We start from the raw sequence: 12,955 nt of genomic DNA on the forward strand, positions 1-12,955 counted from the left end.
GATAAGCTGCATTGCTTTCACAAGTAAAGAAGCAAAAAAAGGCTTTAGGCTAAACTGAAACCCACTTAGCTTACTTAGGCAAATAAGACAGTAATTCTCACTTATTATTATAAGACATAGTAGCTAAAGCAGAAAGAAATTTCAAGTCTATCAGAATTGCAGACCAACAGCGTTTTGCTTAGACATTAACACACTACCAGCAGTTCCTTCAAGCGCCATTAGCTTATGCGCAGTTACTAGAGTCCATTGAATAAGTGGCTTATCATTGTATCACTTGGCTTGTTTTTCATATAAAAAGAAATTGAATAAAATTTAACAGTCAGATCCTTGTTTTTTAACGTTGATTCCATGTTTTTAAGAAGATTTTTTTAACTAATTAAGTATTCACAAGCAATTTGGTGCTTGCCAATGGAGCAGCCACCGTGATTGTTTTCAACGTCACGCTTCATTACACAGAGCTGCGGAAAAGGTCTATTCTTTTCTTTCCAAAGATTTTAAATTTTTTTAAAATTGGAAAAAAGATCCGGTGACATTAAACATCCGTCTACGGCACATTTTATATCACAAAAAGTTGTTTGACGACAGGACAACAGTCAAACTATTCTGCTTCAAGTTACATCATAAGATAGAAAGCAGCCTCGTTAGCTCAGTGGTTACGCGCCCGGCTAAAGATCACGCGGCACAAGTTTGACTCTCGGCGTGTGCGCTTGAGCAACGCACTTTCAGGACTGCTCTCCATTCAGCGGCACTTAGTGAATGGAATAATTCCCGGGCAACAACATTTCAATAATCGGAAAACTTCACTCTGCCAATCTCGGTAACCGGCCCTGCGTCAAGAGCCTCTACAGTCTACAAGTATGCGAAACTACCAGGAATAACCTATCAAGGCTTTGTCAGTCCGAGGATAAAGATTCAAAACCAACCAACCAACCAACCACCTGTTTAACCTACTCAGCCTCACAGCGTTTCTCAGCGACCACTATTTGTAAATCTTTTTTTCGCGCACCTTCAGCATAAAGCCTAGTGTCCAATCCTTCGTGTCATTTTTCCTCCCAAGTCCCAACTGGTAGTTAACTAGCTATAGAAAAATAATTCAATAACAAAACTAAATAACACTGAAGTTTCCGCTTGATTTGTGGGTAAAAGAATGTTAATTATTTTTATCTCCGTCTAGGCCAGGTGCGTGACTGTTTCTAATAGCTACAATATCTGCAAAAGACCATTGATTTAAAAGTTGTTTGATGCTTTATTACATTCAAATACAATACACACAATGAAAATAAAGTTTCAAAAACAAAGTAATCTACTATCAATACATCAGTCTGACTAACTTACAAACACAGGTGAGAAAAGAAGCTTTAAACCTAAAGCAAAACTAAAACGTGATTGCGCTGCTCATTTCATCTTTTCGTAGAATTGTAGAATTTGTAGAAGTTTACACTTTTTCAAACCAAATTAAGCTTGGTAGGCCTAGGCCTAGCATGCAGACATCGAAAATAAGAATTAGTTCATCTTTCAAATTTAGATTCAAACCAAATTGACCCAACCTTGGGAACAAAAACATAAATTAGGCTAGAATTTGGTTAGGCATTGAAAAATCAAGTTCAGATGCCACCTAAAACAAAATTCCGTTGCTTAAAGTTGAAAATGTTTTCTAGATAGAAAATCAACTCTTTGTTACATTTATTCAAGGTTTATGAACAAGATAGGGCTAATGTGAAACGTGTCAATATCAAGCATAGCCTAAGTTATGAAAAGTTATCAACGGAGCTATTGCCTGCAACTGGGCTAGAATTTTAGCTTTATCAATTGAAACTTGGCTATTTGCACTTTAACTTTCAACATTTTGCTTCCATTCTTTAAATGCAAATCAATTTGTCTCATATTTTCAACTTACTCATACGTCTCTTCTTCAATGGTTTCATCTAAAGCACATAATATGAAAACACAAAATCGCTTCAAAACGTCTTTGTAGGATAAGTTGGAAACAATTACGACAGTTTTTCTTTTCAAGCTTTAGATACCTCTACGCACTCTTGAATCCTGTCTAGCGTGAATATTTAAATTTTCATATTCACGGCGTAGTCTTGTCTTGGGTGGACGGACACTGGACATTGAATACTGCTCAAATTCAATTCGATTTCGTTCGTCGGAGCGTCCCTTTATTGCCATTTAGCGTCAACACTTCACCTGAAATCATACCACGCTGAAGCTCGCTAAACAAAAATCGCATCAATCGCTTACGGCATATTTATTATTATTATTTAATTGCGTCTAACAAGAGTGTCCATATTCGAATCACAAAAAGAAGAAGTTCAAAACTAAAAGGCTACAGTTGTATACGAATAGCATCGGTGCAAAAGTATTTGAAATTAAATTACGAATTCGTACACTGAAATTAACCTAAAACTAAAACCCGAAACACCTTTCTTGACAAATTTGCAGTAAGCTTGTCTATATATTTCTGCTGTGGAACTTGCACACTTAAAATGCAAATTCTCAGTCAAAACATTTGCGTTGTAGTCTAAAACCTAAATAAAATAATCATACAAAAAGAGATCTAACAAAAAGTAAAAGGCCTAGAAATATAAATTTATTTTTTCTGGGTGTTCTGAATCGGTTAATTATTTTGTTTTTATTTATTTGCATCAGGCACTAAAGAGACAGGCCCATATTCATAAACACAACTCAAGCCACAGCAACTATCTTTGTACGAAAGAAAAGTAAACACTGTCAACCGTAGGTCCGTAGCCTACCTGATGCAAAACATTTCCTGGCATTCTTAACCCCAACAAGACAAGGCAGACCGTAGTCCCGAGCAACTATGCAGCCAAATGATAAAGTGTTGCCATCCTCTGTGACCAAGCCAGCTATTAGCGGAAAATAAGGCGACCAACCAACATCAGGAGACTTCACAATCAATAGCTCACCTTCCTGAAAGGATAATGTTAGAGGTTATGGTTAAGTTTGTTATTCTACAGCCTGGGCCAACTCTAACCATAACCAGAAGCGGCAGGGATCTCTGAAGAAAAAATCTCTGTTCTTCACAGATCCCTGGGTGAAGGTTAGGGTTAGGGTTATTGTCTTTATCGTAAATAAATTCCCGGCTTTGAATTGACCGCTTTGAATTGACGCATTACCGTTTTAGGGGGACGATCGCCCCAATCGCCCTCTCCCCCGTAAATCCACCACTGGCCATAACAAGGCATATGGCAACTGTAGGTTACACCTTTCAAGCTAAATATCACATTTGATGACTTTTATATATATAAAAAACAGTATCAGTATCATCATATTTAGTATGTTCGAATCTGAAATTAGCCGATCTACCCGACACAGTAACAGAGACACCACCAATTGGTAAGCAGGTTTATTTTTTGACAAAAATCTTTTGTGTATCCACTTTAAGTAACTTTAACGTCAGATTATATTGTAATAAGTATACCAACTTACTTGTATGAGAAAAGCTTCTGATTCGTCATCAAGTACACGAGCTGGCCCTTCGACACTTTTGGCAAAGGCACAAACGCCGCGTAACACAACATCTTGCGGTGGAAGTCTGCTTTCGACACTTCCATGAGAGGTCGCGTTAGAGCTATGAGTTGTTTTGCTTTTCTTTGTCACAAGTTGGCAATAGGTTCGTCGACGTCTCAAAGACCTATACGTCAACATGACAGCGATTAGCTTTTCGCGTAACTAAGCATGCCTGGAGAATGGAGATGGACACTAAAATTGGCTTTCGCTCCACTTGAAATCTCCAATCATTAAACATAAGACGGGATGACAAAATAGATAAAAAAGAAACTCGTTGTGGGGTATGCCTATAGCAGCAGCCTACTTTACTTTCCAGAACAATAGCAAGCTTGTGAAACTGTCAAGCGCCAAATTTAAGTCATCCATATTTGCCATGCTACTACTAGTTATTTAAGAACTTAAGTTGCTCCAACGGAAATTAAAATATCCCTACAGAGTTAGGAATGATGTTTTAATATGATAGGCTACAGCTAACATACTCTAGCTTGCTATGTGATTATAATTTCCAGTCTGGTCAACAAGCTAAATACAATGTTATGACCATTTCTTTCCTTTAGTCGTAAGTTAACTCACTGGAAAATGAAGAAATTTACAGAAACTTACTTTGTAATGAGGTGAGGTGAAAATTCTTTCATCAATCTCCCAATTTCCGAGTGGGTAAGGAAATACAATAGGTCTTCGTCAGGAAGACGCATCTAAATAACAGTGAGTTGTACCTTGTCCAAAGGTCAGTGTCGTTTAGATTGATTTAACGTCTGCACGTGGGAAAGCCAAACCGTGCTACTAGAATTGAAATAAAAGTTCAAAATTTAATATCTCGGTCTGAATTTTGTGACATTTGTAGAACTTTAAAATTACTTTCTACATAATTTGATGTTACATCTAAAATTGGACCCATCATTACAGGTCTGCTTCCACTTCTAAACTTCTTGAAGCACAAACGCACCAAACAAACAAGCAGTGCAGAAGCCTGGCGTATTGTGGTAGTTTTTATCAAAGAAGTTTTGTTAAAAATAAACTATAAAAGCTTTAACTTTATCTTAATACTAACTTGTTCTTTCATCATCCCAGCAAGGCAAGAGTAGCTCCGTTTATATACGTCCAAGTTTTTCACAAACAACGATTTTGCATCAACTGTTTGTTTCAAGCTCTTCCTTGCCATGGGTATAAGTAACCTTAGCGCACAGCTGCAACGCAATTAAAACAGACATGAAAACAAAAGATTTCTCTTGGTAAGTGTAGCCTGATGATATGAACAAAGTTATAACCAAAGTTTGTTTGTTTATCTTTATCCTGCATTGCGGGAAAGCGGACTTGAGCGCTATGCATCGGTGTACGCCTTCCGACATACACCTGACCCACGCTGCAGCCGACGGCAATGTCTGTTTCCAGTTGTCTACTCTACTTATGACTTAAATTTTGTACTACCCATTACTCGAAATCGATCACTGGGTAGAGGCCATTATCGTAAAGTTTCTTGCCCAGAAAAACAACAGCAAGTGCCGGTGACTGGAGTCGAACATGCAGGCTCTCGACTGCGAGCCCAACGCGCTAACCACTCGGCCACGGCTGCCGACAAAGTTAGAGAAGCTACCACTCAGGCAGCAAATCAGACGTTTTATACAAACAATTGGTTTAAACGTTTTCAGTCTCCAGACGTTGAACCAATGTAAAAAATGTCTGATTTGCTGTCTGGGCAATAACAACCTATATTTATCAAGATACTTGTAGGTTAAATAGACGAAAGAGAGCCCTGGAACGATGCTAGAAAGGACGCCAACTCAACGCCACTCATGAGCAAACGGCTATGTCTTTGGCAGTACCCTTAACAGTATGACTAAAGATGGATGTAAACAGTAACTCCTTACCTTTCAGCCGATTCAATATAAATCTTAAATCGTGATTGAACGAAAAATAAACTAGGACTTTTTGTAAATTAATAAACAAAACAGTGTAACGTCAATGAGTAGGTTAAAATATATATTTAATTTTGATTTGACCTTCTGAATGTTCTGATGATTCCCCTTTCAGGGTGAAACAGGTTGTAGAGGTTTTAGAAAGTAATAACCATATTTGATGCAATTTGTTTTGCTTGTTTTTTTGCTTGGCATTGAGCACTTTTTGTGATATTAATAGTATTTATTGTTTTATTTAATTTTTAATTAATTGCAAACATACAGCATTTTTATTATATTCATTACTATAAACAGATAAAACCAAGCAACCACTCGGCATTTAACATAATACATTAAAGTAAAAATAAACTATAATCTACAAACGTTTTCGGCCATGCTCATGTTAGCCCTTATCGTAGTTTATGGCCGAAAACGTTCGTAGTTAATGTTCACTTTAATGTATTATGTTAAATGCCGCGTGGATGGTTGGTTTTATCTGTCTATGGTTGAAGAAAGTCACCTCTTTACCAAAATTGTATCATGAGTCATTACTATAACTGTGTCAGCACTCACCTTTGAAAAAAATTTAAAGAAATTTTTACATTTCCCAAAATAGAATTCAGATCAGGAACTGGACGCATTGTCGAAGAGTTCACTTTTTCTACAACAGCCTGCAAAAATTAACTGCTTAGTCAGAAAACTCCGGAATGCATCACACAAAATTACGTGGAAAATTCTCCACAAACGAATTTCCTGAACATTGGTCAGCTTAATTGCTTGTCAGGATTTTTTTGGATTACAATATTTTGATTTCATTTGATAACCAATGATAACAAAGCTATCAAGTCAGTAGCGTAGCCAGGAAATTTGAAAGGGGGGGGGTTTGACGACCAGCGGTGGGGGGTCTGGGGGGCCTCCCCCAGAAAATTTTGAAAAATTACTTTGAATTTGGTGCATTCTGAGAGCATTTTCAACAAAAATGTGGTTATGAATATTCTTGTAAAATAGTGCTGTCCGGTGGCATAGCAAAAGGATAAGATCATGTTTTCTTCGGCATTTTTCGGAAATAAAGCTAAGTCTTTATGTTTTCTTGTTGCTAATTCCTGGCTGAGATGTTTGAATGTTTGGTATTGGCAAAAGTCGCTCTTTTAATGCAATTTTGTTTAAAATTAGTCAATTTTTTTTTACTGAAAGCATCATTCTCAATATCGTGACGTCACACGCGTGCCAAAGGGGGGGGGGTTGTAACCCCCAAAACCCCCCCCTTGGCTACGCCACTGTATCAAGTTAATATTGAAACTTAGTTGCACTTTACGCTTGATATTACATGTAGGCTATTTTTCATACCATCACGCGGATATTATATAGCCTAAGTTCCAAAAATTTGTTGAAAAACTCGCTGTTAAAATTTGCTTCGAATACGCGTAGCTTATAATTATAATACATTAACCTACAAACTATCCCTAGCGTTAAAATCATATATATTGTCATGAGTTTCAACTGCCAACTGTTTGATAAAAACACAGGCCACATGATATAATTTGGTTTTAGTTAACCTCACTCAGACTCATCCTTGTTTGAATGACGACAATATTGGATGCGTGTTTACTTTTATTCGGTTACCTGAATCGTTGTGATGATTTTTGTCTGGTCTTCCATCCACGATTGCTCTCGCAGTTCGCATTCGTTCAAGCAATGATGGCCATGACGAAGCAGGAACTCGTCGTAGAGTTTTTTCACTTTGTTTTCTCTGCTTGTCATCCACTTGACAGCGTTCTGCAAGATGTACAGTTAGACTAATATGGTGGTAGTTTGATGTTTTCAATGGAGAGTTTAGATTTACCCGTTTGCCATTACGTGGTGTTTTTGCTGTGGTGTTTTTAGTTATGAAATTTATTTCATCTGAAAATGTATGAAATTAAAATCAAATAAATTTCTTTAATTTTGCATGCTTCTTATACAGAAACCAAATAAATTCCATAACAAAAATGAATAGAAAATTTTACATAGATACATGAAATTTTAAGTCCTTGATTATAAGGGCAAAATGGTGTTAAAAGGGGAAAGCAAAAAAAAATATTAAAGATAAACTCCCAGAGTGTAAAAGTTGGTTAACTAAGTTTAAAAAGTTAAGTTACAATTCGCATCAACACCACTTTTCATACATTTGATGTAGATTATTTGAACTAATATTAATAGGACACATACGTCAATATTGACGATCTGATAAATGTTTGTAGACACATTCCTTCATTTCTTTACAAAGAAATAGTTTGATAACTGTTATGTTTTTACTCTTTCAACAAGAGTCATACAAAGGTTATTCTTACTCGTATTCAAAATCGCAAAGGCATAAAGAATAAATATTTATAGGCGTGCAACCAAAATATATTGTAAAACAAAACGAGACGCGCTGATTAACAGAAATGCAAAAGAGAAGACCTAAGGGGAACGAAAGCATTAGCAATGTGCGTTGTTTTAACGAAAACAAACGTGTGGGGTGAAAACGAGAAGGGAAAAAAGGACTGAAGAATTGTTGGATATGCTAGAGATGAGAGAGACCATAGACCAACTGGCAAGGGCAAATGGAGTAAGATGGTATGGACATGTGATAAGGAGGGAGGAAGGAAGTTTTCTTAGAAAGGCACTAGATCTAAAGGTGGATGGAAAGAGGAAACGCGGTCGTCCAAGAAGAACGTGGAAACAACAAGTGAAGGATGAATTTAAAAAAATCGGACTGAAGGAAGAAGATGCAAGGGACAGGGTGAAATGGAGAAAAGGGATAAAAACAATTGCTGCGCGGAAACAATCGGCCACCCCCACTAGTGGGGAACAAACCGACGATGGATTATGATGATGATGATGATGATGAAACCAAAATACACAACAATAACAATTTGACGTCAGATCAAACAAATTACAATGAATTTTGGAGGCAAATTAAAGCATCTGCAAATCACAATCAGTTTTTAACTCATTACCCTGGGTTTCATGGACAGGAATTCTTCTTTGTCACTTCTTATTGCCAAGGCCAATTCAAGCAAAGAAGCTGGTATGCTGTCTTGTGACGTAATCCCATCATAGATTGTCGATAAGGCAGTGGCAAAGTTGTGGATTGAATCTGACAAGACAAGACAACAAGTGTCACCTCTGGAAGTTAAAATGACACCAATAGCTCAGTTGGTTAACACGTGGCTTCGTGAAAGAAGAAGCTTCAAGATCAAACGGCACTAGTTCCACTCTCGGGGTGTGCGCGTGAGCAACGCATTCTAAGAACTGCTCTCCATTCAGCGGCACTTCATGGATGGAGTAAATCCCCGGCAACAAGACTTCAACAATCGCAAAACTTCACTCTGCCAATCTCGGCCCTGCGTCAAGAGCCTCTACAAGTAAGCGAAACTACCAGGAATAATCTATCAAGGTTTTGTCAGTCCGAGGATAAAGACTCAAAACCATCTAAACTAAACAAAAGATTTTTTTCTTGTAGATTAATCTTCCAAAGACAATGAGAAACATTTACTTGTTACTTTTGTAATACAGTAGCCTTCTTTCCATACATTTCCAGAGCAAATCTTTGAAATGTCCGCATTTATATGAAGAAACGAGTTTAATGCAAATTAGTAAAGTTAAACCGAATAAGACAAATAGTCATTAAACACTTAAAACAGACCGAATTCCATTCAAACTTTGCGTGATTGTACCTCGTGTATTTCCAAACAAAATAACTTTCATCGCTTTCAATAGATAATGCTGCTTAGCAGAGCATGTCGCAAGATAGCTGAAGGAACTTGATAACAATGGAGCTAGATGGCTTGTTATGCTTTCATATAATTGTTCAGAAGAACTTGAATTCACATCCAGCGTTTTTGCTGATTCGGTTATTGCAATTGCTTGCCGTTTCTCGGATGCAACGCTGATCTGCCGAAACAAGGTATACGTAAGTGGAACTTAATTGACTTTCAATGAACAATCAGCAGGGATTTATTTCACAAAATCTCTCTCATCAGACTACTACCTTAACGTGGTGAGAGAGTTTCCGTGCCTCAGTGAACTCTCGAGCTGTACTGACGGGAGCTAACTGCTCCCAGAAGGGTCACCCATGCCAGGTTGGTCGAAAGGTAGAGGCCACACAAAACGTAGTCTAAAGTCCACAAGTCCCCAACTGCGGAACCGGCGGATGAAGTCATTCAAGCTCAACGGTTGTGAAGGCTGCAGCATGTCACCTGCTCCAATTGTCTTGGTTTGCTTTGCCATTTGACAACGCTGATGGCCTTTGATGGATAACTATCATCTTCATTTCACAAGAGATAGCCTACTTTTTTTTTATAAGGTAACAAAATTGTACTGTAAAACATTTTTTTTAAGTCCATGGCTTACCAAAAAAAGCTTTGCCAAATGAAATGCACGCTTCAACAATTTCCAACCGTCTTTTTCTTGTACTTGATAATTACTCCTAGCTTGAGAATCCGACACTCTGACTTGCCCTCTGTCTTCCAACAGGGTTTTTCCAAGAAAACTTGCGAGTACGACAGACGATTGCAAGTCCTGAAAAATATCCAAATAACGTTTTTGTTGCGTGATATTGAAAACGAAAACAGATTGATTTAAGAAAGGTATCCACACAGTCTACAAGCTGCAACACATTTGTAAGGAAAAATACACTGGAATCGAAAATAGCTACACGTTCTGACAAGAAAATACCATTATACATTGCTTTAACATCTTTAGACGTCAAGACAATCTAAAAAGAGCAACTTTTAAATCAAAAACTGCAACTTCATCGATAAATCACTTGTCTGATGCATGCAAATCATTTTTACGTGATGCAACAGGTTGATTTTCGCTTTCAGCAACATGATCGCTGTTTACTTTATAAATGTAGTCCACCCCGTTAGCTCAGTGGTTACGCGCCCGGATCAAGATCACGCGGCGCTGGTTCGGTTCTCGGGGTGTGCGCTTGAGCAACTAATTTCAGGACTGCTCCCCATTCAGCGGCACTTAATGAATGGAATAATTTCCCGGCAACAACACTTCAACAATCGGAAACTTCACTCTGTCAATCTCGGTAACCGGCCCTGCGTCAAAAGCCTCCACAAGTATGCGAAACTACCAGGAATAACCGATCAAGGCTTTGTCAGTCCGAGGATAAAGATTCAAAATCAACTAAATCTAGATACAAACGACCTGTTTTTGCATGATGCTGCGTGGTGAACCAGCAGCACCAAGCTAAAACAAGATTCAACTTTGCTTTCTCACCTTTACATTGACATAGCAACTCCCACGAAATAAGTTAAGTCCAACATCAGCAAATGGAAGAACTTCTGATCCTGTGACACTGGATTCTGACTTCTGCAATAAATTAGCAAACCGTAAGCTCAGCCTGATCACGTGTCCCTTTTACAAAAATTAAACATCTGCATACGTTTCTATAAAGTGGAAAAAATGGTTTTGTTAGATGTAAAGTTTTACTGGATGTTTTCAAAATGAAGAGAGCCTTGTACGTCACGTGACACGTGACGTCAAGAAACAATTAAAAATATGAACGCCTGTGCAAAAAAGACTTTGTTGCTTTTACATGTTAAATTTCAAGCTTCATCCTTTTTTCAACATAACGTTGAAATCAGATTCATCCAGCTCAAATAGGTCAAAAAGTTGACAATGAAAAACATCCTTTATAATGAAGACTTACATGCTGTACGTTTGAGCCAACCAACCAGCTCTTTCAACTGCGCACATTAAATCGATGTATAAAGATGTGGTTGGGTTGACTTCAAATTCTAACGTAGTTCGAGTTAAAGTCATTTGAGTAGGTAACTTACACCCAGAGATGTACGTATACGCCGCAAATTCTACGCCGTAGACTTGCGGCGTAGAATTTTTGTTTACGCTAACGCTTGCGGCCACATTTTTTTGGATAGTTGTCGCTTGAAGCTACGCCGTAAAGTTTTTGCGGTTTTTTAGCGCATAGCGTCAACGCATAGTTTTTAATGTCTTTTTTTCACTACAACACGCCAATACCTTCCAGCGCTGCAGTTGAAAGAATGTTTTCAATGAGCAAAGACATATTGAAACCAAAACGCAGCAAAATGTCAGATGAACACTTTCAGTTGCTTGTGTTTCTTTGTGGAAATTCAAAATAAAACTTGTTTGTTTCGAGTGGTTTATACCTTGTGAATGTTTGGCACCTAGCAAACAAAATGAGTTTACGCTGGTGTATGCGCTGACGATGACGCCGCCAACTTTTTTTACAAGTTACGTTGACGCATACGGCGTATGGTTTTTCGAACGTTTGCGTTTACGCTGAAGGCGTCAATATTTTTTGTATGCGTGTACATCACTGCTTACATCACGCATCTATTTTGTCAGTTTGTGAGATTCGGATACGATTGATTGGTTAATTAAGAAAATTTTTACCCTTGGACTGAAAACGCCTACCCTGAGAGTCGAACCATCGTTTCTTGATGTTACCGTTGCTTCGTTTACAAGCAAGGTATTTAACCAACTGAGCTATCGGTGGACGTAGCCTACATTAATTACGATAAGCCTAATCGTTTTAACAATACGAACGTAAATTCAGATGACATGTAATAAAATAATGTCGTCTTGACTCACACAACTCGCATCAGTAAAAAAGTCCATCACTAACCTGTAAGCCAAGAATTATTGATTTGAGCACTGTAGAAGAAGTGAGGGGAGTAGAAACAAGAGGAAGAATGTCACTAAAACAAACAAATTAGCTTTTCAAGTAAATATTTTTAACCAGGTCTAAACACATGATCACCCAAGAGACAGTAGACACTTCCAAGCTTTCAATCTAAAAAAAAATTCAACATTTTGCAATGTATAAAATAAGAATCATGTGATGGCCAAGTACATGCTTGGCAGATGACAATTTGGATGAAGTGTTGAGGAAGTAAGGAAGCCAATTTTTCTGTCTTTTAAACATTGCAGCTTATGGTGAACCTAGAGTCTTGTCAAGATTCAGCAGTGTGCTCACGCTGGGATTTGAACTGGCGTCTTTTCAAACGTCGTCGTCGTCGTGTGAGCGTCTGGGGCCGAGGGTCTATCCTTTTACCACCCCAGATTCACGATGTTCCCGGACTACACTGGAAGGCTACTAGAGAGCAGCCAGTCTTTGGTTTCATCATCCATGACACGCAGACCTTCCACTCCATTAGGTGGCTTGAAGATGGAGCAGTCATTGATGATGTGGTCTGCGGTCTGTTCCTCGGCACCACATTCACAGGAGGAGGAAGAGGCCATTCCATATTGGTGCATGGTTGAGCGGAAAAGCCCGACGCCCGTACGGAGACGGTTGAGGCGCACCCATGCCTGTCTTGGTAGTGTTAGACCGATGGGGCGTGTGTCGGCGTCGGGGATGAACGAATAGAATCTGGTGGCGGTTGACTTTCATTCAGAACTCCACTTATGGTCCGCCCAAGCAGCCGCAGAGATGTCTTGTACATCAGCTTCGTTGATAAGAAGTTGAGCGGCTGGCACAAATGGGTGTCTTGATTTCAGTCGAC

The 12,955-nt window shown here is 38.4% G+C and overlaps 1 protein-coding gene across 1 annotated transcript in view; it reads right to left on the reverse strand.

Annotated features, from left to right (window-relative positions):
• Positions 1 to 1,235: 1,235 nt before the first annotated feature.
• LOC145764395 (rifampicin phosphotransferase-like) overlaps positions 1,236 to 12,955 on the reverse strand; it is a 32,027-nt gene continuing 20,307 nt past the window's right edge. The window contains exons 20-31 of the mRNA XM_082576010.1: positions 12,076 to 12,148; positions 10,686 to 10,778; positions 9,807 to 9,974; positions 9,131 to 9,347; positions 8,411 to 8,550; positions 7,053 to 7,205; positions 6,003 to 6,100; positions 4,586 to 4,721; positions 4,138 to 4,229; positions 3,454 to 3,658; positions 2,757 to 2,934; positions 1,236 to 2,190 (exon numbers count right to left, since the gene is read on the reverse strand). Coding sequence (XP_082432136.1) covers positions 2,132 to 2,190; positions 2,757 to 2,934; positions 3,454 to 3,658; positions 4,138 to 4,229; positions 4,586 to 4,721; positions 6,003 to 6,100; positions 7,053 to 7,205; positions 8,411 to 8,550; positions 9,131 to 9,347; positions 9,807 to 9,974; positions 10,686 to 10,778; positions 12,076 to 12,148 — 1,612 coding nt within the window. The 3' untranslated portion in view covers positions 1,236 to 2,131. The remainder of the gene's footprint in view (positions 2,191 to 2,756; positions 2,935 to 3,453; positions 3,659 to 4,137; positions 4,230 to 4,585; positions 4,722 to 6,002; positions 6,101 to 7,052; positions 7,206 to 8,410; positions 8,551 to 9,130; positions 9,348 to 9,806; positions 9,975 to 10,685; positions 10,779 to 12,075; positions 12,149 to 12,955) is intronic.

The sequence above is a fragment of the Aplidium turbinatum genome, chromosome 2 (genome assembly GCF_918807975.1).
Source record: "Aplidium turbinatum chromosome 2, kaAplTurb1.1, whole genome shotgun sequence".
Classification (NCBI taxonomy): domain Eukaryota; kingdom Metazoa; phylum Chordata; class Ascidiacea; order Aplousobranchia; family Polyclinidae; genus Aplidium; species Aplidium turbinatum.